This window comes from Populus nigra, chromosome 15 (genome assembly GCF_951802175.1).
Source record: "Populus nigra chromosome 15, ddPopNigr1.1, whole genome shotgun sequence".
NCBI classification, from domain to species: Eukaryota; Viridiplantae; Streptophyta; class Magnoliopsida; order Malpighiales; family Salicaceae; genus Populus; species Populus nigra.
In genome coordinates, this window is record NC_084866.1 from 14619144 (window position 1) to 14643916 (window position 24773).

A 24773-nucleotide genomic window follows, 5' to 3' on the forward strand; every position below is an offset into this window, starting at 1 on the left:
TTTTTGCTTGTTGTCTGTCTTGCCTGTTCATTTGATGTTTTTTTTGTGTTTGTTATGGTTTTTGTTGGATTCGATTATGTGATTTGTTTTGTGAGTGATGTATGATTCTGCTTGAGAAATTGTGTTTGTGCATAGGTAAAGATGGAAGTTTAGTGATGGAGAATTTATTTAAATTCATGTCTTGGGTAAAAATTTATTCTCTTTTTAGGCACTTCTTTGATCGCTTTTGATAAGTTTTGTTTGAGTTATAGGTTGATGTTGGATGGATGAAAGTAGGAATTGCATGCTTCATTTGTGTTTTTTTGTGGGTAGATAGAGACCCTAGGATTCCAACTTGTATTATGCCATCTACATGAGTTTTGCAGATTGGTTTCTATCCTTCATTTTCCCAATGTTCCATCTGGAAAGGAGTATGTTTGTGGATGGGGCTTAGCGATAGACAAGAATAAGTTATAATGAATGCATGAGGTTGCTTGGAATTTTTTAGCTGTTTTGCTTCACATGGAAAAGATTTCTGGAAGAATCGAAAACTTGTGTGACTGACTGACTTTTTCACTAATTTGTGAAAGCTAGTTCTCTCTGGAGTGTGAATTTTCTGTTGTATCCAGTTTTAGTTTTAGCATATAGTTTGTATCTGCAGCATGTTTTAGATGCTTTGCCATGTAGCTTTACATATATTGATCATAATACTAATTGAGTTTCATTTCTTCCACGTCCATTTGAGTTTGTCTGTTCCATCATCTTTTGTTGTCTGTGCTTGTCTTATGCAGTCACGCAATCCTCGTTTGAAATAGTGTATATCAAGCGGTAGAAATGGGGGTTAATTTTTGTGCAATTAGATTGCAATACATTCTATGTAATTTGTGAGTGTGATCTCACTGATAGATTTTGCTTTGATTGCATGAAACAATGTTTCTCTTGTGATATGGCGGTTCTTGTTGATGAATGCAATGATACAAGAGGTAGTTTACCAGCGAATTCAACTGATGTAAAATAGATCAAGAAAGAGGTGATGCCTTTCATTACTTGAGTAATAATGAAGAAACAACTGTTCTCGGTAGTGATTATCCAGTTTCGCTTTTGTTTAGGGAAGGCCAGTTCTCTGCTGTGTGGATTTTGTTTTATCCAGTTTGCTTCTACCCTTATAGTTTACATAAATCATCATTTTTGTTTGGATGCTTTACCATGTACCTTTTCTGCTCGGTTTACTATCCCCATTGCATAGTATTTGCCTGATAGATTTGATTATTCCTTGTATAGATAAGTTATTTTCCTGTGTTGTCAGTTGACTCATATCTTGTTGATGCTCTGAATTTCTCAATTTTCGTACTGGTCATTAATAGACTGTTTTCTGTTGTATTGTTTGGTTTGAGGGAAGAGATTTGTGCTGGATTTGCGGTAGTGGATTCTTTTAGATTCAACAGATTTTTTGAAGAATCGCTAAGCTTGATGTTCAATGTGTAGAGTAACGGTCAGCTGCTTGATTCCCTTCCATTTCCTGCTCCCAACTAATGTTATTCAGGAAATTTTTTGAAGAATCGCTAAGCTTTTTACTGATCCACCAACTTTCTGGCATCTTGCAACCACCAAAACCCATAGCATCCCCCCATGATTCTTACATAGCTTTGAACTGACTGAGCTTATGTGTTGGGATTAAGTGGACTTCGAGGTTCTGACGTCCATCACAAGGTAAACTATCGCCTCTTGGGCCCGTGGATAAAAAATCAACCACCCCCCCCCCCTTTTTTTCCTTTTCTTACATTTTGAATGGCCAGTCATTCATTTCCATCTGCCATGAGATTAATCTTCGAGCCTTGAAGATAGAGATCGAGGAGGGTGCCTCTTAGTAGGTTCTTTGTTTGCGTTCATACTGCTCGACCACGCTTTTCCCTCCTACTGTATTTTTTGGCAAAAGATGCATCATGAGAGACAGAATTTTTAGTTTCTCATGCAAAAAGGTTAAATCAACAGCTAATGAGCCCACCCTACCCAACAATATTGAGTTGTGAAGTCACTCTACCAGTAATTTGACGAAACAGGCAACAGAAAGGATGATATTGAGAGACCAGGAGCTCTGTCCTGACGAAAGTTTTGAATCCTCTAGTTTTTCCAAAGATGCGATGTGTTTTATTGAACCAAATATGAAACATCGTAAGCCATGCATGCATGTCTTTGTTTCTCTAAGAATTCTGCTAACAAACACACCGAGCATCGGCACAAAGAGCAGATGTTATATTTATTGTTTTGACAGAATAAACTTCTTAACTCATATACCTTCAAATTCGACTCAGTTAGGTCTCAAGTACTCTAGTTTCCGAGTGAATTCAGGGGTCCTGACCAGATTTTACGATAAGTTTCCAATTTAGAATTTTCAGATTTGGAGAAGCAAGTGACAGACAACTGAGCAAAAGCAGTAACACCAAACACGTCACACAATAAAAACCCAGACATAAATATAAGGTTCTTCCAAGTTTTCTTTTCTTAAACCAGCCAAACAAATGGCGTCTAGGGTTTCTCTAAAGACGAAAGGCAAGAGCAGCAGCGGCAAGGGAGCAAAAGGTGTGGAAGAGAAGTCAGCATCACAGTATGTCAAAGAATGGAGCACATGGACATTTAAGAAGGCGAAAGTAATCACACACTATGGATTCATTCCAATGATTATCATCATTGGAATGAATTCTGAGCCTAAACCCCAGATTTATCAGCTCCTTAGTCCCTTCTGAATCGAGCCCAGACCGTGGTTTCTCTTGTTCCATGGTGGGTCTGTGCTTATTTGTCGAATCTGCTTCCTTTTGGGAAATGGGTTTTGTTAGGTTTCGTTAGATTTTACTGTTTTATGGGGTTTGTAGGTATGAATTGATTAGTATAAATGTTAAAGTTTGAACTTTGCTATGCCGGCTTATGGATCGCTTAGTTATTAGTATGAATGTTAAAGTTCTAAGCTTTTATTGGTCAGTAATAAGTGAGTGATTTAGTGATAATCATGATTGCTTTTTTATGTTGTCATACTCTTCATTTATGCAGGTTTATTAACCTGGTTTTATGCTTTCTTCTCTTTTTTTATGGATTGATTGATGTGTGGAATGGATCACTGTAGTTCTTCAAGGGGCTTAGGTATGGAACAGGAAATGAAATGAATTCTGGGTACAGGCGAGAGCAAAGGTCCTTTATTCTTATCTTGGTGTGTGGAAATGGGGATGCAAAGTGATAGAATTTATTTCTGAAGATTTCCAAAAGTTTTAGGAAGTTTAATAGTTTGACTGATAATGAACTTGATTGTCAGCTGACAACAACATGAATCCTGAAGTTTGATGTTATAAGATAGTCATCATTCATTAGATATTTGGGAAGGAGAAAATGATCAAGATGAGATTCAGGACTTTATGGGGTTTTTTTTCATAGTATGTGATTTTCAACTGCTGTTGTCAACTAAGCAATCAGTAATTAGCATGGAAAATTGTTTTGCGGAATTCATGATTTGCAGTGTTGAGGGCTGAAAAAGATTTCCGCCTCTACCAAGCAGTAATTCATAGTTTAGTCTTGGTGAGAGTATTTCAAACATATGGCAATTCTGTGCTATTATTCCCTTAGATCATGAATGATGAATTCGCTGATTATTTCATACATATGGAAGCTTCACGGATATTTTCCACTTTTCACCTCAACTACACTTAACAATAGGAGGATAATCGAGATCTGCTTGATTGATGCATATATATATATATATATATATATATATATATATGCATTCTCTCATATGCATTAGGGATTTTGTGTTGCAATTGTTTTTTTTAACTCTGTGCAAGATGACAAGGGCATCTTATTGTGCGGGAATTGAAGAGTTCGTTATCTTATTGCCGAGAGTGCATGTTTGTTTTAGCTGTGTTTGCCTGTTCGGTTGGCAACATCTCGAGGAATCGAAAGATAATAAAATGATTTCTTCACCTTCATTTTGAGCCATCCAACAATCTGGTATGTCAGCGCAGTTTTCGAGTCTTCAAACTCATTCATGCTGTCAGATAACAGCAGGGTTTTTCCGTGTGTATGAGTGGGTATAAGCATTGAAATTTTGTAACTATATTTATAGCCTTTTTTTCTTGACAATCGGTATAAAGGAAAATGATGTTTTGGTCTTGCATATGAAATGCGTTTTTCAAGCTTTATTTATCGGCTGTATCAATATTTTGGATGGACATTTCCCTCAATTATTATCTATTTAATCTTTCCAGGCTGCTGGTTTCCGAGTGAACTTTGCATATCCCACAATGTTTGCATATGTAGTGAAAGCAAAACTAAATCAATAGTTCAGGCTTGATGATATTTGCAGTTACGATTTCAAGAGGAATGAATTGAATTAACCAAACTCTTTAGGATTCTGTCTCCTTTCCTTTTCTCTTGCTAGGATCATTTCAGGCAAGTGTATGATTCAATCTTGCATGTTTACTATTGACTTGATCTCTAGGGAATGTAAAATAGATTTGTCCAAATTGTTCGCATGGAGTGCTGAGGCTGATAGTTTAAAGTTCCAGAAAGAATACTGGAGTCATCAGATATGTCCTTATTGAATGTCATCTTTCCATCAGGTTTAGCTATTGTTTTATTTCTCCTCTGTTGTGTTCCCTCCAGGCTTTGCTTCTATCCCCTTCCAAGTACACGATTGCTTTCAGGATGGTTGTTTTGGTTCACTCATGGTGATTTTCATACCGAATTTTCGGCCGAACAGACGAACTTGTTTACGCATTTTGCAGCTATCAGTATCAGGCTTTCAGCTGTTGATGCTATTATGTAGTAGCATGATTATCATATCAGTCTACATTTGTTGATTAGAACAAGTTGTTAATGTTAGTAGCAAGGATTCACAAGGCATCATCGACCCCCTACCATGCAGGCTGGGTGTTCTGTTTCCTGGATGATCTTGACCCTAGTTGTAAGACATGGCTTGGAGGGTCAACCTGCAAATCAGCAAACTTGGAGCCCAGACCGGTCGGGTTGGTGAAAAACCTAACCTAGAATCTAAAAAAGAGTCTTTTTAGGGTTTTTTTTTTAAAAAAAAATTCGATTCTTATTTCTCTTTTAATTAGATTTATTGTTGCAAATGTTTTTTTCAAGTATTTAAATTTAAAATATGTGTTTAAAAGTGTGATTGTAGTTGTTTTTTAAAAATATATTTTTGAAATCTTATTGTTAACTCAGCCATCCATTTATGGTTTTGTCTCATGTTGAAATCTTATTTTTGTGAAGCCTATATTTTAAAATACGTCATATTGCATGCACACTTGGTTGAAAATCTTAATAATTGTAGTTTTCTATATTATAATATAAGAGGAGGGCGGCCGATCTGGTAGCTCAAAATCCTTTAAATCTGTGGGTGGAAAAAAAATAAAATAAAATAAAATAGAAATGGTGTCAAAACAATGAATACATGTGCCTTCGTGCAAAGTTTGACCATAGGGTTTGGATACTTAGTTGTTAAATTCTACTAGGCCTCACGAATTGATTTAGAAAATTCATAACTCAGGATAAGTTGAACTACCTGAGTTTTTAATAATTTTATTGATTAATTTAAACTTGATCTAATCATATTAAATCAATACTAATATTTAAAAAAAAATAAAAAAAATCATTTTAATAAAAAAATAACTCGAATATGTTTTGGAGTTTATCGTGTTTATTTGACAACTAATTTATACAATTTTAACTCAATCAATTCCATAGTAATATTTTAAAAAGCATACTTAACCACTAAAACAAACACTCCTAAGTTGTTGTAAGAAAAAAGATTGGTTAATAATTTTTTTAACAAGGAACAATTTAATATTTATATAAATTTCATTATGCAAGCCAGCAGCATAGGCACACTAACCAAGTTATTAAAGAACGCTAGAGAACAAAGAATACTTGATAATTTTTAAAAAAGAAGGACCAAATCATTTATTTCTTAAAATTCAAGCCAAGTTTTTTTTTAAAAAAGAAAAATCTATAAATGATATTATTTTAATTTTATTTGAAATAATATACTTTTATAAAAAAACATTTTCACAAATTTATCACAAGTTAAAACCTGATAAGATAAATCATCAAATTAACATGTTATAACAAGCCGAGTTTTAACTATAATAAAAAATAAAATGACAACATATTAACTTACACATTAAAAAAAATAAGATTTTTTTTATTATTGTTTAGATGAATAGAGCTCCATAAACAAAAATATTTTTTTTTCAATCCTGACATTTTTATTTTATTTTAGCCTTAAACCTTTTCAATAATTTTTTGAGGTATATTTGGAATAATCAAGGTCAGTTAGATCATATTAAAATAACTTTTATATTTTTAAATTTTAAATTTAGATTAGATAAAAAGTCAAGTCGATAGTTTTTTTAATTTTATTATTTTTTATCAATTTCATTTTTTAATTTTTTCATCAATCAATTGATTTATTTTTAGATTAATCAATTTAGCTTTATTATATCATAACAATCCTTATACTGTTTAATTTTAAATCTAAGTCAAGTAAAGAATTGGGTAAGAAGGTTTTTTATATTAATTTTATTATTTTTAAAATAAAATTTATCATCAGATTTTTTTTACTAATTGACTGGATTGTTTTTAAATTGATCAAATTGATTGACACGCATCTCTTATATAATTTAACTTTAAATCTAAATTTTAAAAAAATCAGATTAAAAAATCTTAAAATTATCCTACTTGATTGAAAAAGTAATTTTTCTTAAGGGCTCATCCTTTAAACAAAACATCACCTTTATCGATCGGTTCATTTACTCATAAAAGCAAAAGCAAAAGCTAAAAATAAATAAATAAAAACGGTCTCCTATCTATCCAAGCAAGGAAAAGAGACCAAAGCAGAGAGATTGTACCCTGCGAAAACACAGAAACAGAACAGCACTCCCACTTCTCTATCACACATTCTTGACCGTACGATCCAGTCAACTTTCATACAACCAACGGCTCTGATCACATCACCTTCACCAACTGTAAGTTTGATTCTTTTTCTATGTTTCTCTTCCAGGTTGTGATTTATCTTTCTGGGTTTCGGATCTTTTGCTTTGTCAATCAGATCAGCTCCTGTTGTTTTAATGTTTGTTTGGCTTGTTGGGTTGTCTTGGAAAACTTGTTTGGTTACTGAGAAAGAGAAAAGCTTGGAACTTGACCTGGCATATTTGGAGTGTTTGTGTTTCTCTTTTGTGTTTGTTCGTGTGTTGTTGCCTTTTGGGGAAGTGTGATTTGTCTGTGTCTATTTAAGTTTTTTTGAGTTTCAGTATTATTCTGCACTAGTGACTTTCCTTTTTGTTGGTTTTTTTCCTTATTCTAAAAATGTATACTTTTCAATTTCTTTTTTTATCTTAGATCCTACCAATCTAGTTAAATATATAAACTTAAGCATACCTCTTTTTTGGGGGGACTAGAAAAGTTGATATATTGTCAAGTCTGGTTGGATAATAACATAGTAGAGAAGGGTTTTAAATTTTGTTTATTTTTTAGCAACATGCAACATTGAGTTCTACCATAGGAAAAATCTAGTGGCTGTGTTTTTTTTTCTTATAATAATTTTGTTATAAGTATAGAATCTGTTAGACTAGATTGATATGATTGAGGTATTTTCTATGTGCAGGTTATGGGAGGATTTTCCGTGTTCATATTTTAAAGAGCAGATATAGGTTAGTTGGTGATCCATGTTATATTTATTTATAGTAATTTGCCATTTGAGGATTTGTTTCTTCGTAACATGTTGTAATAGTACGTTTTGTACTGTATTTTGCCTGGTATGCAAGTGATGCATGGATACTTTAGTGGAATCTTAATGTGTCAACTGGGGGAGGAAAGAACCTGCCAATGAAAAGGGAAAAATTACCTAAACTACAGAAAAGGGGGGTTTAACTCTAAATGATGAACATTTCAGTATCTAAATGTTGATAAATAACTTGTTCTTCCATTGTCTTTCAAAAGAATTTGTAAGCCTTGGTTCTTTATCTTTGTTCTGTTTCTTGACTTGTATTTACAAGGATGTCTCGTCCTCCTTTTATGGACTTTTCCCCCCCTTATATCAGGATAAATTGCCTTTTCCTTTTTCCTATGAAAGTGGAGGTTTTTCTTTTCTTTTTTCAAAAAGATCAAATATTCACTGATGGAGAAGTTTTATGATCTAGCCTTATGACTGTCTGTTAGGTGGTTGAGGCATAATCAGATGCAGTCCCATCCTGGAGAAACTTTCCATGTGTTAAAAAAGGAAGGAGATGACTGCACTGGTTCACGTTACACAGGTCATTTGAATAGCTCTCTTCAGGAACCAATTGAAGTTTCTTCTTCCTCGAATGAGGATAACTCTGATGATACATGGGATATAGATGACCAATCAATTGAAGATTCCTCTAAACAGTTGGTTCTTTATGACCCTTTGGCTAATGATGCTGGTGAAATTGAACCTGTTCCTCAACCGATCCTGTCCCACCATCCATTTAGAAGATACTCAGACCTGAATGTGCCTTCTAGAGTTTTGCCATCTGTAGGAGCTTTTACTGTGCAATGTGCCAAATGTTTCAAGTGGAGGCTCATCCCAACAAAACAGAAGTATGAAGAATTACGTGAACATATTCTGGAAGAGCCTTTTTTTTGTGAAACTGCTCGTGAGTGGCGGCCTGATATATCATGTGATGATCCAACAGACATTGATCAAGATGGGAGTAGGCTGTGGGCAATTGATAAACCTAACATTGCTCAGCCCCCTCCTGGGTGGCAAAGGTTGCTGAGAATCAGGGGCGAAGGAAGTACCAAATTTGCAGATGTGTACGTGTACCATATTTTTTGAAACACATAGCTTGTTCCATACTATAATCTAATTTCACACATTATGGTTTCCATTTATGGAAACCTATCAAGAACCTTAAAGCCTTTCATGTCTCTAAGAGCACAAGCAACTCTGCATCAACTGTAGTTATGTATTATCTAGAAAATTCTTTTAATGGCTCAAGTCTTACGGTGTGTTTGACATTGCGTTTCGGAAGCGCTTTTGAAAAAAATTGATTTTTTTTTTGCTTCAAAATTAATATGTTTTTGATGTTTTCAGATTAATTTGATTTGTTGATGTTAAAAATAATTTTTTAAAAATAAAAAGTATTATTTTAATGTGTTTAGGAATGAAAGCATTTTTAAAAACAATCGCTACCACACTCCCAAACATGCTTTTAATTGATGACGATTAATTGATGACGATGACTAATTTTGTAATGTCATTTGGCTACACTATTATGATTGCTTACTCCCTCCTCTTTTCTATCAGTTGAAAATGTAGATTTATTCACTTTGCACTGTCCTCTTAATCAGTTTTCCCATTTTTTAATATTCACATGCCTGCATCAAGATCTATAGCTGTTCCAGTCTGGAAACTTCTACCATCATGATTTCTTCATTATATGCCTTTTGATTTCCCTTTCTAATTTTCAGGTACTATCAAGCACCGTCAGGCAAGAGACTTCGCTCAATGGTGGAAATCCAAAAGTATGTTGACTCCTCTTGCTTGAATATTCCTATATTGCAATAGCTCGGACCTCTTGTTTATCACTTTAGCTAATCTCTATGTATAATGCTAGATAATCTTTGGCTGACCTTTGTTTTAGGTGTTAAATCTCTTGATTTTGCAGGTACTTAATTGAACATCCAGAGTATATGAGAGATGGTTTAACTCTCACACAGTTTTCATTTCAAATACCAAAGCCTCTGCAGGAAAACTATGTGAGAAAAAAGCGTCCTCATTTATCAGCTTCATGTGATGATGCTAGACCTCTTGAACCTGGTGAAGGTATGCAGATAAAATGATTAGCTTTTTACTTGTTAACATGAAGTGAAGGGAATTCTTGGTGAACTGGCTCAGTATTCTAACTTGGTGATGCAAACTTCCATCAATTTTAACTTTCGACACAGACATAAATCTGGAGGAATGAGGTTCTGTATTCAGACTCGACTAACTTTTGTCTTCTCATTTCTCAGCTTAGGGTATGCATGACTAAAGCATTTGAAGCAATTTAAATGAAATTTGCTCCTTTTCATTTAGTTCTCTAAAGTTGCCACACGTTTTCTGGAGGATTGCAAAAGTTGCACAGTTTGTAGTTTCTAATTCCCTTGGTTAGGATGTTTTATTTTTTATTTTTTTCAATGTAATTTTTTCCGCAGTTCTACATGAAACATATATAAAGTTATTTAAATATGTGAGGGCCAGACCATACTGCTACCAGTTTGCTTTTGCATTCCAAAGAGGCCTCAAGCACCATTCTCTTCTCACTTTTTCAATGGATTCTAGAATCTGGGCCTGTCTTCAAAGAACAGCAAAGTTGATTACACTGTGTTTTGAGTTTTATTTTTCTTGTGAGGTGAAACCTGAAACTGATCTGTCTAATATATGTACCATATGTGGGTTCCTTACATTAATGCAGTGCACTCTTGCTGTTCCATGTAAGGAGTATATTTTGTGGTCGATCCATGAAACCCAACACTATTCAGGTTGGATTGATTCTGTATTTAGATCATCTGGGTCTATGTGGTTCTGGAATGTGGGGGCTGTCTCATCGGAATTGGTAATGGGGTGAGGCATTGGATAAACCAATCTAACCTATGCATATAAATTGTTATGTGTGTTGAGAAACTCTTACCACTTGTTTCTTTAGGTGGAGTCCTTATCATGAATTAATGAGTATGTAGTGTTTTTTATCTAATTTCCTCGTGGCCATGGTTTTAGACTACCTGGAAAGAATTCTTCATGGGTGGGTTGGTTATAACTTTTGATTGATTAATGGGTGGTCCTGGGGAGAATTATTTGAGAATCTGTTGCACGACTGGATTAACCTTGTGGTCAGACTGCTGGCTTAACCTGCTTGGGATTTTGTACTGAATTCAAGATAGCATTCCTGAAGGCATCATCTGCTGCATAAAGAATTCATTTGAAAACTTACTAATGATATATCCTTGTTTTTGCTGCAGCAAATCCCCTTAAATGGGTTGGTCCAGGTGATTGTACAGAACTCCAGCTTGGCCGGCCAGCAATCCTACCTCCACCCTTGATTCAGTCCTCTGCTTATCTTCCTTTCTACTGGCCAGTAAAGAAGAAAGCAAGGACACCATCGAAACAGAGTCACAGGACTAATCCAGTGTGTAATCTGGATGAACCAAAAGTTGAAGAGCCTGATCAATCTAGAAATAGTGGTTGTGATTTGTGAGGCTCGCTCCAGATCCTTTTGGTTGACTCAATGTCACACTTTGTGTCTTGCTTCCATGTTTTACCTTGCAATGCTATTTGTTTTTTACCACTAGGTTCTGATGAACCTTTCACATAAAAAAAGTGGTAAAATGGGCGGGGGAGGATGCATGGTTAGCTGGAATGTATCTTTGTTATGGGATGCTAAAAAATCATAATGAAGGAAATCTAAATGTTTGGTTCTTTTTATATCCTAGACCAGCCACTGTTTACTTTTTTGTTATTTTGTTCATGTCAGAGAATTTCTGGGCTTGTTTCACCCTAGATTGAGTACCGGGGCATAGAAATTAGAATCACATGTTCCTGACAGCAGATTTTTCAATTTGACTCGGGTTATTGTTTTCATCTCCATTTATACCTTCTTCGTATGCTTTTGCACAAATAGAACCTGGAAAGGAATAAAGGGTAGTTGTCGAGAAATGAAGACGCAACGGATCATGGACTGCCCATATAATGTGGGGCTAGTGACCTGAGCCATGATCCATGATCCTTGTGTTGTTGCCATGGTTATATTGGAATTAAGAGTGGAAAACAGGAAAGGTAAGAAGGTGTCGAGCATAAATGGGGACAAACCTGTTCAGGAAAAAAAAGAGGTATATTACATGTGGTCGATTCATGATCTTCAGATTAAATCAACAAAGAAATCATGTAATATGTAGGGATGATCATACGTAATTATGATTAGAACTCAATTAAAGAGTATGATTAAAATTATACAAGAACCACAATATTCATAACATTGATCATATCTATCTGGCAGGTTGCTGGCACCTCCACTTCTCTCGTTCGCTATACCTCCTCTCTGCTCGCTGCATTTTGCTTTAAATTTGGGCTCCAAAAAAGTGATTCTTCCATATCAATACCGGCAGCAGCATTCTTCTGGCAGGGCGGTGGGGGCACATCATATAATACTGACATGCTCCATGTTCCTACACTAATGCCACAAGTATCAAGTCAATGCCCAAAATTACAACAAATAATAATACGAACTTGTTGAAAGATACAAATGAAGAACGACGCAACGAACCCTGCATTTAGAAGCCATTGCCATCTAAAGTTGAATTCTACCCCTTTGTCATTAGCCATCACATGCATGTTAAAGGGAAGATATGGAAGTTGAAAATGGTTGAAGCTGTTATTTTGAATGGTTCATTAGTCTAGGGTCTGCAAAACACACCTTCAAGCAATTGGAGCAGAAATCTGATAGAGAAAAGAGCCTAGCATAGTAAAGATTTCATCAATGTTCACAGATGACAAGCTTTGATGTCTCCCACTTACGGATGAACTTGTGGCACAAGCGCAACAGGTTTCATGTTCACGTAGACAGCTCTTACACAGCAACAAACAGTCTTTAACCGTCTTAGCGAAGCACCAACAGCTAGTCTTATCAGAACCCTATGACTTGAATTTGAAGTTCCAGTCTCTGACACCACAGGAAAGTAATTTCTTCTCTTGTCAATTGCCTCCAGCAGGGGAAACAAGAAATCAACAAAGCTGTTGACTTAGCACTGTCCTTTGTCACACATCACAGATAACTATGGAAGAGAGATGAGAATCGGAAGCTCCAGTAACAACAGCACCTTTCCTTCTAACATCCAGCAGATAATTCAAAGCCCTTTCTGTAATAATCTCACCAGGAATCATTACAGGGATCCCTGGTGGGTATGGACATATAAGCTCACCACAGACCTTGCCAAGGCTCTCTCTGACACTCACACTCCTTTTATTTGCAAAAAAGGCATCTCTTGGATTCAAACTGATACAAATATCATTGAAGGGTGCATGCTCTCTTCTCTCCACCCTCTTTTCCGTGGTTTTGGAATGTAAGGAAGATGTTGGTAGTTTCTTTAAACCTGATACTAACCTTTGATTATGTTCCCTGCAAGTTCCAAGGTTTATTGCAAATGTAATAGATTGGGTCCCAACAAGCTCAGAGATGACTCCATGGTCCCTATCTAAAATATCATCTGCTTCATAGCCAGATAAACCAAGTGACCAAAAACCAAGAGTGAGGCGCAAGGGATCAATGGCAGGAAATTCATTGAAGCTCGCCAAGTCAAGCATGCTAATACCAGGAATCTTTTTAATGAGAGTGCTTGCTTCAATTGCCAACTCCAAAGCTTTGTTGAAAACTGTTCCTGGGTTTTCAGCAAGTTGAGCTCTAGCAGCATCTAATGATGCTAAAAGCAGATAACTGGGGCTTGTGCTTTGAAGGGTTTGAAGGCACCGACAGATTCTATCTCTGTCTACAATATTCCCAGACATGTGCAACATTGATGACTGTGTAAGGGAACACAGAACTTTGTGAGTGGATTGTACCACCAAATCAGCACCCTGCTTAAGAGCTGAATGAGGCATCTGGGGATGGAATCCTAGGTGTGCTCCATGAGCCTCGTCGACAATCACAGGAATTCCATAAGCATGACAAAGTTGGGAAATCTCACTCAAGTTGCTGCATATACCATGATAAGTAGGTGATGTGATAAAAACTGCAGCTGGTTTTTTACCATCCATCTCCAACTCTTTGATAGCTTTCCCCACCTATAATATGATCCATCTTAAAGATATTATTGGCATGCCATCAGCACAATAAAATTAAATAAACCAAAGGGTCTTATTTAATTAAAACTGAAAGGAATGGTTGGCATCTTTATCTTTCCCTGTAAATGTTGAAAGGCTCTAATGTGATGTCTGTAAACATACATTTCTTGTTCATACTAAAAAATATGAATGCAAACGTTTTACCATTGTAAGTAACAAAACAATTTTAGAAGGTAGATAGCAACATGTCTTCAGCCAGCAGGAAGGCGTGTTTGGGAGTGTGGTTGCGGTTGTTTTTTTAAGTGTTTTTCACTCATAAATGTATCAAAATAATGTTTTTTTTATTTTTTTAAATCATTTTTTATATCAGCGCATCAAAATGATCTAAAAACACACAAAAAAATTATTAATTTGAAGCAAAGAAAAGAATAAAATAAAATTCAAATTGTTTCAAAAACGCTTTTGAAATGCAAAAACAAATAAGGCCTAATAGACTCACCTGTGAGGGAGTGACACCACCAGCAATATCCCATTTACAATCATACCCAGGCATTATGTACTTCGGTATTGCTCCAGATAATACCATAGCAGATATGGCTGATATATGTGAATTGCGAGGGAGAACAATATGTTCTCCAGGTGAACAAGTTGCCATTATTGCAGCTTGGATTCCACAAGTGGTACCTCCAACAAGAAACCATGTTTCTGAAGATCCAAATAGTTTGGCAGCTTGCATTTGTGCCTCTAAAATGGCCCCCTCTGGTGAAAAGAGGTTGTCAAGCTCTGGAAGCTCAGGTAAATCATGAATAAATGGTCTCAACCCAATAAGCTGTGTTAATGAAGACGGTGCAGCACGCCCTCTATTATGCCCAGGGAAGTGAAAGCTGGCTGCATTTTTTTCAGCTGAAGCTTTCAAAGCACCAACCAATGGAGGAAGGCTGTCTTGCTGACTTATACGAGATCTGGAAATAAGGGATTTATCCTCGATGACTGACCTGTTTTTCTCTCCTCTGCTTTCTCTATCTCCTTTCTTTTTTGGCTCCAAGGTGCTTCTTTCCTGTAAAGTACATAATCATGAACATCTCAGCACCTCAACATAATTTAAGAAATGGAGCAGCTTCCCATACACAAATAGCACAGAAAAATCCGCTTATCAAATAAACAACAATCCATTCATCAAGACATCAAATTTCACTTCCTTCCCTAACCACGATAAAAAAAAAAAAAAAACTTACAAAAATAATCCTAAAACCAACATTTAGGGCAAATAGTTTGACTATAAGCACGCATACATGAGTAATCCATTCATTTCTCTAACCATGAAAACGGTGGAAGCCCAAATTATATCATTCAGCAATAAGTTCTTTCACTAATAGATGGAAGGAATTGTGGGGAGAATTAAATAAAACCCAATCGATTTACATCTTGCAAAACCATGATTTCCCATCTTCATTTTTCAACATAAAGCAACAATTTTGTCCACATAGATTCATCCTCCATCATATTCAACCAGGTAAAAACCTGTTTTAAGCCTTAAAAGAAGCCTGTACCACTTAAAAATCCATACCAACATAGAAAAGTAGTAAAAAAATCTCCCACAAATTATAATCCTCCCTCCCTGAAACCAAACCTTAAACCTTTGACAATAACAATAATAACCCAAAATCAAGTCCCACTAAAATTATCAAAGCAAAACAAGACAATGAAGCATAGACCAAAATGTGCAGAGTTCAGTGTTTACAGATAAGATAATCACCTGACAAGTGCAACAAGTGCTTGTTCTTGGTCTCAAAGATACAGAAGTCCATTTCTTGGCAAAACCCAACTGAAGACTCTGTAACGTCCGAGAAACAAAACAAACAGTAACAAACTAAACCTGCCCACATTTAATTATGAAGAAGTAAACGTGGTACAGACAGATAAAGAGGGAGTTGCAACTTACTTGGTCCAGAAGAGTGGAGCAAGACATTCTTCTTTTGGTCTAGTCTTTTTGCTTGGTGGGCAGTGAGGATAATGTAATACAGCACATCCTCTAGGAGACCAATTTTTCTCTGAAAGATTTAAGCCCATTTTGAAGATTGCCCAATGAATAGTCCATGATAAAATTAATTAAACTATAACTAAAACGGTTTTTTTTTTTTTATAAATTGAATAGTGCAATTCACAATAAAATATAAATTTTTTTTTATATATTTTTAGCTTTTTTAACTGTTTTTTTTTTTAACTGTTTTTCCCTTTTTTTTATTTTTTTATGTCTTTAAGGTTTTTTTTTGCATCTTTCTTTGTTTTTTTTTTTAATAATTTTTGTTTATTAATGTTAATTTTTTTTTTATTTAGTTATCAGATTTTCATGACATGGATCCCGAGTTTAACAGGTTAACATGGTATGACGAGTTAACCCGAAATTTTTTTTTTTTAATTAATTTTTTTTGTTTATTTTAGTTAGTTAATGTTAGATTTCTTTCTATTTAATTATTAGACTTTCATGACACATATCCCAGGTTTCACGGGTTAACCTGGTTTCATGGGTTAACCCGTCAATTTTTTTTGTTTTTTTTCCTTTTAATAATTTTTTTATTTAGTTATCAGAATTTCATGACACGGATTCCAAGTTTAATGGGTTAACCTGGTTTGACGAGTTAACCCAGATTTTTTTTCTTTTTAATTAATTTTTTTCGTTTAGTTTAGTTTGTTAATTTTAAATATCTTTCTATTTAGTTATCAGACTTTCATGACACATATCTCGGGTTTGACGGGTTAACCTGGTTTCACGGGTTAGCCCAATTAATTTTGGATTAACCGTCAATTTTTTTTCCTATGTAGTTATTAAACTTTCATGACGCAAATCTCAAGTTTGACGGGTTAACCCAGTTAATTCAGATTTTTTTTCTTTTTCTTCATTAGTTTTTTTCTTCGTGTTGGTTTTTTCTTTGTTTTTTTCTTTTTAGTTAATATATTTAATTATCACACTTTTATGACACGACCTTGCAGCCAGACCCACATCCAAGGCTATTGGGTCTGGTGTTGCCGTCAAACTCACTTAAACTTGACTCATGTAAGTTTAATATTATTATTAATATTATAAATATTACTATTGGGTCAAGCGTTGCAGTTAGACCTAAGGTTTTTGAATATATCTTTGCAGAAAAACCTAACACTCTTAGATCTTAGATTTTTTTGATATTTTTTATGCAAGCAAAAACAATTAACCTATGGCGTATGCCTTTGTTTTTTTTTTTTAAGTCTTTTACTGTGAACTGCACAACACAGTCCACAGTGAAAAAGCTAATGCTTTTAGTTTCTTTTTTTATATATAGTTTTTTTCTTTGTTTTTTAATTATTTTTTTAATTTACTTTTTTAATATTAAATTTTTTTATTTAATTATCAGATTTTTATGATATGAATCCCAGATTTGACTGGTTAACCCAGTTGATTTAGAGTTAATTTATATTTTTTTCTCTTTCTTCATTAGTTTTTTTTCTTCTTATAGTTTTTTTTCTTTATTTTTTCTTTTTAATTAATATTTTTTTATTTTATTTTGTTCATAAATATTAAAATTTTTTCTATTTAGTTATCGGCTAATGCCTTTAGTTTTTCTTTTTTTTTGCTTTTTTGCCTTTTTATGCCTTTTACTGTGGACTGCACAGTGCAGTTTACCATGAAAATGTTGATGCTTTTTGTTTTTTTTTCCTTTTTAGTTATTTTTTTTCGTTTAATGTAGTTTGTTAATGTTAATTTTTTTCTATTTAGTTATCGAATTTTCATGCCATGGATCCTGGATTTGATGAGTTAACCTGGTTTCCTGAGTTAACCCAATTAATCATGGGTTAACCCGTCAATTTTTTTTCTATTTAGTTATCAAACTTTTATGACACGAATCCAAGGTTTGACAAGTTAATCTGGTTTGAAGGGTTAACCCAGTTAATTCAAAAAAAAAATTATTTTTCTTCATTAGTTTTTTTCTTCATGTTGGTTTTTTTCTTTGTTTTTTTCTTTTTAATTAATCTATTTGATTACCACACTTTTATGACACAACCTTGCAGTCAAACCCATATCCAAGGCTATTGGGTCTGGTATTGCAATCAGACCCACTTAAACTTGAGTCATGCAAGTTTAATGTTATTATTAATATTATAAATATTACTTTTAGATCAAGTGTTGCAGCCAAACCTAAAATTTTTTGGTATAACTTTACAGAAAGACGTAACACTTTTAGATCTTAACTTTTTTTGATATTTTTTATACAAAAACATGTAACTAGTATACATACCATTTACTTTTCAAAATGTTTAGTGATATATTAGAATGGTTTTAAAAAAAAATGAAAAAAAATCAATCTTTAAAAAATAAGTTGAATGCTCTATTTTTTAATTGGTATAAAAAACTAATTTTCTCGTATAAATTATCTTCCTTCCATAATCTCTCAACATATAAGAAAAAAAACAAGGGTGGTGATCTACCTTTTCAAGTTTTGGCAACAAGATGCTTCTGTGATTATAAAGACTTATCATAGTTAATAATCATTTAATCTAGCTAAAAGTTTAATAAAAACTTTTAAAAATTTTATTTTTTATAGGATTAAAATTTTATAATAATTAAAGCTCAAAAAGGTTTTAAAATAAAGTTTGGAAGTTAATTTGCAGGATTATCTTTATTTACCTTGATATATTTGGATTCTTTTTACTACTTAGCTTAGGATTTTTAATTTAATTAATATTTTACAATTTATGAATCCTAGTAGTATTTTAAAATGTGACATGCGATGCAATTGTTTTATGCAAAATTAGTAGAAATTACAAATGCTTACTCTATAAAAGAGATACATGAAAAAACAAGAAAGAAAAAAATTAAAATATCTTTTTTTCGAGCTTCCATGAAAATATTTTTATAATTTTTAATGGGTACTGATATGATTTTTCTTTTCATTATTTATCTCTCTCCTTAAAGTAAATCATAGAGTAGATATACAAAGGATGCTTCTTTTATTAAAAAAAATATTTCAAAATTAATTAACATCAATTATTTTATTTTAATATATTAAATCTTAACTAGTATGGATATTAATTAAATTATTTAGTTGGTCAGTTTACTAAAACAACCATGAAATGTTGTTATTATTGCTTCTTTTTTGCATGTGCTTTCGTATAAATAATTCATTTATTAAAGGATTTGTTTGTTTTTAAAGAAAAATTAAGAAAATTATTTAATTTAAGTTATGTCATTAATGATAATTTTAATTAAGTGATTTTACTAATATCATAAAATAGTACTTTATTCTAAATAATTTGAAATGTTTAATCTCGCTGCACAATATATGACACAGCATAATAGTTTATTCCAAATGGTTTGATATATTTAAATCTCACATAACAGCACAGCTAGCATAGCACAACACCATGCAGAACAGCAAGTGCAGTAGGGGCGAACAGGTTCTAAAGAGTAGCAGCAGCAGAATAATCTGTAGCAAAACAACATCGTAAGGAAAAATATATATGCAAACTGAAGAAGAACCAGTCATATGACAGAAAATCTATGGAAATATTCAGTAAAAGAACAGAAGCAAGAAGCAGGGAAATGATCCATAGATTTTCATAAGGTGAAGACAATGAATTCAAGGTATAAGAACAGTCTGAAACATAACATCATTGGCAGGCAATCAATCACAGCAAGAACACAACATCAAAATACTAGCCGATAAACAAGATCTGACAAAAAACCAGGGAAATAATCCATAAGGTGAAGAAATTAAAGAAGGTAGCAGAACCCGAATAACCTCAGTAAATGACAACTATAACCAGACAATGAATATTCTTCTGCTCGATGCACTCATTGCTTAACAAGATGATCAGCAAAACAATAAGCTTTTCGGAGAGTATGAACAAAACGGAAGTTGGTAACAAGTCTGGTCAAACTCTCAACACATTAGAATCCAGGCCTGGCCACTGGATTATTCAGCTGATTGATAACGTTAGCAAAATCAGATCCAACAATTAACAAAGAACCATTAAAGGATTCCTTAGAAGCTGAGACTTCAAGAGCTTTTCTATTAGCAACTAGTAATGCAAAATTACAACCCATTTCCCAACATAGGTGGAGAAAATACAAACCAAATGTCCTGAATGTTGGGTATACAACCAAAGTCTCACATTAGCTAGAAGTGGGGAGGATCATGGGTATATAAGGATGGACAAATATCTTTATTGGTGTGAGGCCTTTTGGGTATAACCCAAGAGCAAATCCATGAGGGCTTAGGCCCAAAGTGGACAATATCACACCAATGTGGAGATAGGTGGTGTCCATAGTCCTTATAAGTGGTATCAGAGTCAGGCCCCAGAGTTAGCCATGATGGATGAATCCTCGGAATGCCGAACAAAAGGTGGTGGGCCCCCAATCACGATGTAATCCATGGATCAGCTCTATTGGATAGGCGGTGTGCTCCAGATGCTTCATGGACGTGTCCTGATCCCAACACGGTGAAGAGGAGTTGACCTAGAAAGAGCAAAAACTCTCAAGTCAGGTAGTGCTCTCCGGATGCTTCATGGACGTGTCCTGACCCCAACACGGTGAAGTAGAGAATGAAGAATCCTGGTTGGTAGAGAGTGGACGGATGAATGATCTGTTTGAGGGTAGGCTCGGTGGTCTTTTGTTCGAGGGAAGGATTGTTGGGTATACGATCAAAGTCCCACATTGGCTAGAAGTGGAGATGATCATGAGTATATAAGGATGGACAAATATCTCTATTGGTGTGAGGCCTTTTGGGTATAGCCCAAATGAAGAATCCTAGTTGGTAGAGAGTGGACGGATGAATGATTGGTTTGAGGGGAGGCTCGGTGGTCCTTTGTTCGAGGGAATGATTGTTGGGTGTACGACCAAAGTCCCACATTGACTAGAAGTGGGGAGGATCATGGGTATATAAGGATGGACAAATATCTCCATTGGTGTGAGGCCTTTTGAGTATAGTCCAAGAGCAAATCCATGAGGGCTTAGGCCCAAAGTGGACAATATCACACTAATGTGAAGATAGGTGGTGTCCATAGTCCTAACACTGAATAGTCTTTTAACAAGGGAGTTTTTTAAATTTCAATTTATTTTCACAAGTTGATGTATGTGGTGCATCCTTTAGATCCCAACTCTAAACCGCCTAGGCTTATCGAGGTAGAACCATCAGAATTCTATTTAAACCAACCCAATCTGGTGGAAATCAACGTACCACTAGGCGGTAGCTCGCTCTTAGAATTTGACCACCATTTTGCCTACAGACAAATAATGAACTAATTTTGGCATTCCTTTTACGTTATTGATCCTGAGTTGGACAATCTTTATTTGCCCCTGAAAAGTCGGTTTTGGGAGGAAAAGTTGTTGGGAAGTAATTACAAAGTTCTATTTATTGATATCAGCCGTGAACCAATCATTTGATGATATTTATATATGGTTGAAATTAATTTCTTTGCTACCTGGAAAAATTGTTATAGCTGCTGCGTTTTTCTGCTGTGTTTGTCTTGTGCAATTACAAGTACTACTATCGTGGAGGTTTTGTTACTGTGTGGAAGCTTGTTGGTGCATAAAAAGACTATTGTGTCTATTTTTCTTGCTGCTAGTGCATTTATTTTGAGCTGCTGCTACCGTGTGTGTGCTGTTAAATTGTAGTTGCATTGAGCTATTTCTCCTGCTTCTATTGCTGCCATGGAGAATAGCTGTTGCGTGATACTATTATTAATGGACAGAGACAACTACTAAGTCCATGTTCTCCTAATCAACCTAAGCTTTGATACCGACCGTTAAAAATACTAAACAAACAATCAAGTATTTAACCTTCCGACTGATCTCTTGTTCATTGTTAGGTGGTCTTGAGCATATCTCTCCCTCAAAAGCTAGCTTATGAGGTGAGGTTTTCCCTCACACTTATCCAGCATCTCTCGCCCTGGTTGTAGGATAGAATTATTGGCAAACTTGGACTCTGATATCAAATATTGTTGAAAATACTAAATACTAAAATAATTATCCTTTCAAGTTCTTATTTATTGATATTCAACACACAAAATTCTAAATACCTGTTCTTTATAGATTAAAAATAAGTTTAAACTATCATATTTCAACAAGGATTCTAAACACTAGTTACCAAAATTATAAACGCAAGTCCTTTTAGATCTAGGAAAGCTTTCCCTGTCTCAACCATCGTTGTAATCAAAGACATTACCGAAGAATTCCAAACTTAAACGAGTATCGTTGTGATTCTTCCATCAAAGTAGTATATTGTTCAATCCTTATAAAAAAAAATGAAGAAGAAGAAGCAAGGAGTAGTCTCATTCTCATGCCAATCCAATAAAATCCCAGCTAGTTATTTTCAGATCACCATCACCATATAATTCCAAATCTTAGCATATTGTCTTGGTAATTATTATTTTTTTGTAACGAAAAAAGAGTTTTTCTTCGAAGAAAGACAATTTTAATTTGAATAATGTCTACATTAAGACGTAAAATAGGTAGTCCGTGGAATGTGATGAAAAAAATTCTTTTTCTGGAGTAGATTTGGATTTTTGTTGATTTTGTTTTTGACATGTATTTGATCTCGGGTTTGTTCTTGAGGGAGGACATTGAGTGTGATCTTGAACAAAATATATATCCCAAATAGTTTTCTTTTAATTTTTTGAGAATGGAAGCCAAAATTAACAATTTTGAGTATAGTTTTATTGGTCAAATTTCTTTTATTTTGCAATATGTTAGAGTTAAAGCATGAATTAAAATCTTAATTATATAAGGATTTTATATTAAGCAATGAAATTCTTATAGGTTTAGGATTGAATTATGATTATGACTAATCAAACCCACTAGTGCCTAATTCTATTTTTCGATGGTGAAAAATAAAGAGTGCTAGCAAGGCATGGGAGTTTTTGATATTTGGATTTGAAAATAAAATTTATCTACTGAACATAAACATATCCTAAGTAAATAAAATCAATATATAATTCGAGACATATATAATTTTCATGAAATCTCACATGATTTCATATATTCTTTATTATATAGATATATAAAAAATTATTTAAAAAAGCAATGTGGGAATTAATCTTGATTGATAATCAACAAACCATACATATAACACGATTTGCATCTGTTATTCAGTTACAAAAAAAAAAAAAAGAACGAAGCTCGAACTTAACGGAATCGGAAGCCGGGGACAAAGATGCCATTGAAGACTAGGCAGCGAGTGCCTTGATCAGCAATGCCAATGAGCCATGTACGGGTTTGAGTTGGCCAACATGTTGAGGAGCAACGATGGCGACTTTCTTGATGAACTTACCCATTAAGTCCGAAAGGAATTGTAGAAGGTTGAAGATGGTCTGGTCCTGAGGGGCGAATACCTTGATGAGTGATATCAACGTATCCAGTAGGGGTTCAAGCACTTGGCCGATAATGGAAATATCAGGCATGTCAGGAGCTTGGATGAGTTCCTTGATGAGCCCTGAGAGTGCACCTAGAACAGATTTTATTATATCCGGCAGGGAAGAATTACTTTGAAGATCAGCAATAGTGCCGCCGGCGCCTTTTTCAAGTTCCTTGATTAACCATGAGAGTGAACGTATGACGCCTTCTACTGCTTCTTTGAGGAGAGGGTTGGTGACGTTCCCCTCGAAGGAAATCAGTGCATCTTCAACGGACTGAAGTTGATCTATGAGGGTTTTGGTGAAGCTAGACATTTCACTAGCGGTGTTGTCGACGTTTGAAGCCAGAGAATCGGAGCTCACGAAAGTGAAGCAGAGAAGGGTTAGGAAGAGGAGTAGGGCAACTGGGGCTACAGTTTTTGAAGCCATTTCTGAAATTGTTACAGCTTAGTAAAGCGAAGACTAGCTGGTGGTGTGAAATAGAGAGGAGATTGGAGGGTTTTATACGTAGATATTCGAGCCCCAAAATGGTAAGAAAAATCCTGATAAGGTATAGACAGCTAGCTGGTCATTCCTGGAAGCATCATTCGTGGAACAGTTTTGATAAAGAATTAATGCATCATTTGTTGACCAAATAATTATATCTATTGAAATTGTATTGCCTTAGACCTAATAATAAATAATTACGACATTAAATTTACTTGTTTTGAGAAAATAATTGTTGACCTAATAATGTTAGTGTTGAATTTTTTACAGGGCACGATGTGTTCGTAAGACTCGTGTGATATAATTACAAGTGTGTTATTTAACTAATTTATAGTATTAATTTTTCTAATATCTGATATAGATTAATTGTTCTCAATTAGTTATAGGTTGAAATATTTATTGAATACACATGTTTTATATACAAATAGTCTTATTTAGATTTTTATAATTATAACTGAGTTAATTTGTTAAATTTTTGGATCGTATAAATAACTTTTAATTGGACTTAACTCAAACTAGGACGTGAATTGAAATATCTTTCAAAATTTAATAATTCATAGTTAGGATAAATATATGTAACTCTTAAAATAATTAACTAAAGAATTCTCATCTAACATTATATATTGGTATATATGAACCATTTTTAATTTAAATAATTCTTTTCGATTATATCCAACGTGAATATAAATTAATTAGCAATGCATACATATTAATTGAAGATTTTATGAATTATTTTTAAATAAGCATTTCCTTTTAAAATATTATTGGTGTTGTTCCAAAAGAGTAAGAAATAACGTAAGAAAAATAACTAAAAATAACCTGTAAAGATTCAATTAATTTTTTTGCTTTAATGCAATTAAATACATAAGAAAATAATTAAAAATAGCCTATAAATATTCAACTCAATTTATTTGCTTTAATGTAATTAAATTATGCTCTTTTTAAAAATTGTAAATTTATCCATTCTTTTCTTTTCTTTTATCACCGCAAATTTGTCTATTTTAATACGCAACCTTAATTATCCACGAAAGGGCAGTTTTTGTTACCAAAATCTCAGAGGAAAAAGAAGAAGAAGAACTTGTGCTTGTGCTTGTTC

General features: G+C 34.1%; 3 protein-coding genes across 11 annotated transcripts; 2 read left to right on the forward strand and 1 right to left on the reverse strand.

The window, feature by feature from the left end:
- Positions 1–2149: 2149 nt before the first annotated feature.
- On the forward strand, positions 2150–2892 carry LOC133673662 (mitochondrial import receptor subunit TOM7-1-like). Its single transcript, XM_062094504.1, has one exon. It carries the CDS (start codon positions 2499–2501, stop codon positions 2721–2723), a length of 225 nt encoding a protein of 74 aa, XP_061950488.1. The 5' UTR covers positions 2150–2498; the 3' UTR covers positions 2724–2892.
- A 3886-nt stretch (positions 2893–6778) lies between these two features.
- Positions 6779–11455, forward strand: LOC133674787 (methyl-CpG-binding domain-containing protein 2-like). Of its 5 annotated transcripts, XR_009835268.1 has the most exons (7): positions 6779–6995; positions 7634–7679; positions 8188–8805; positions 9463–9516; positions 9660–9817; positions 10449–10597; positions 10993–11183. XR_009835268.1 is itself a non-coding variant. In XM_062096028.1 (6 exons), exons 3-6 carry the CDS (start codon positions 8207–8209, stop codon positions 11226–11228), a joined length of 1041 nt encoding a protein of 346 aa, XP_061952012.1. In that variant the 5' UTR covers positions 6779–6995; positions 7634–7679; positions 8188–8206; the 3' UTR covers positions 11229–11455. The 5 variants fall into 5 exon arrangements, 4 of the variants coding, with proteins under 4 accessions (XP_061952012.1, XP_061952013.1, XP_061952010.1 ...); XM_062096028.1 differs by lacking the exon at positions 10449–10597 and having other exon boundaries at positions 9660–9811; positions 10993–11455; XM_062096029.1 differs by having other exon boundaries at positions 10449–11183.
- Positions 11456–11920: 465 nt separating this feature from the next.
- LOC133674786 (uncharacterized) lies at positions 11921–15856 on the reverse strand. 5 transcript variants are annotated; one of them, XM_062096025.1, is made up of 6 exons: positions 15750–15856; positions 15564–15641; positions 14307–14864; positions 12545–13807; positions 12294–12430; positions 11921–12200 (listed from the first exon to the last, which is right to left on the reverse strand). In XM_062096025.1, the coding sequence occupies exons 1-4, from the start codon at positions 15774–15776 to the stop codon at positions 12785–12787; spliced, it is 1686 nt and encodes a 561-aa protein (XP_061952009.1). In that variant the 5' UTR covers positions 15777–15856; the 3' UTR covers positions 11921–12200; positions 12294–12430; positions 12545–12784. The 5 variants fall into 5 exon arrangements, with proteins under 5 accessions (XP_061952009.1, XP_061952008.1, XP_061952007.1 ...); XM_062096024.1 differs by lacking the exon at positions 12294–12430 and having other exon boundaries at positions 11921–12195; positions 12444–13807; XM_062096023.1 differs by lacking the exon at positions 12294–12430 and having other exon boundaries at positions 12444–13807.
- Between the last annotated feature and the right edge of the window lie 8917 nt (positions 15857–24773).

Excerpts from the sequence above, each read along its gene's own strand:
- LOC133674786 (XM_062096025.1), bottom strand. The coding sequence starts at position 15,776 with ATGTCTTGCTCCACTCTTCTGGACCAA. Across the intron at positions 15,642-15,749 it reads GCTCCACTCTTCTGGACCAA|AGTCTTCAGTTGGGTTTTGC; the intron begins GTAAGTTGCAAC and ends CGGACGTTACAG. Across the intron at positions 13,808-14,306 it reads GTGGTGTCACTCCCTCACAG|GTGGGGAAAGCTATCAAAGA; the intron begins GTGAGTCTATTA and ends ATCATATTATAG.
- LOC133674787 (XM_062096026.1), top strand. The coding sequence starts at position 8,207 with ATGCAGTCCCATCCTGGAGAAACTTTCCATGTGTTAAAAAAGGAAGGA. Across the intron at positions 8,806-9,462 it reads AGTACCAAATTTGCAGATGT|GTACTATCAAGCACCGTCAG; the intron begins GTACGTGTACCA and ends TCTAATTTTCAG. Across the intron at positions 9,818-10,992 it reads ACCTCTTGAACCTGGTGAAG|CAAATCCCCTTAAATGGGTT; the intron begins GTATGCAGATAA and ends TTTTTGCTGCAG.
- LOC133673662 (XM_062094504.1), top strand. The coding sequence starts at position 2,499 with ATGGCGTCTAGGGTTTCTCTAAAGACGAAAGGCAAGAGCAGCAGCGGC.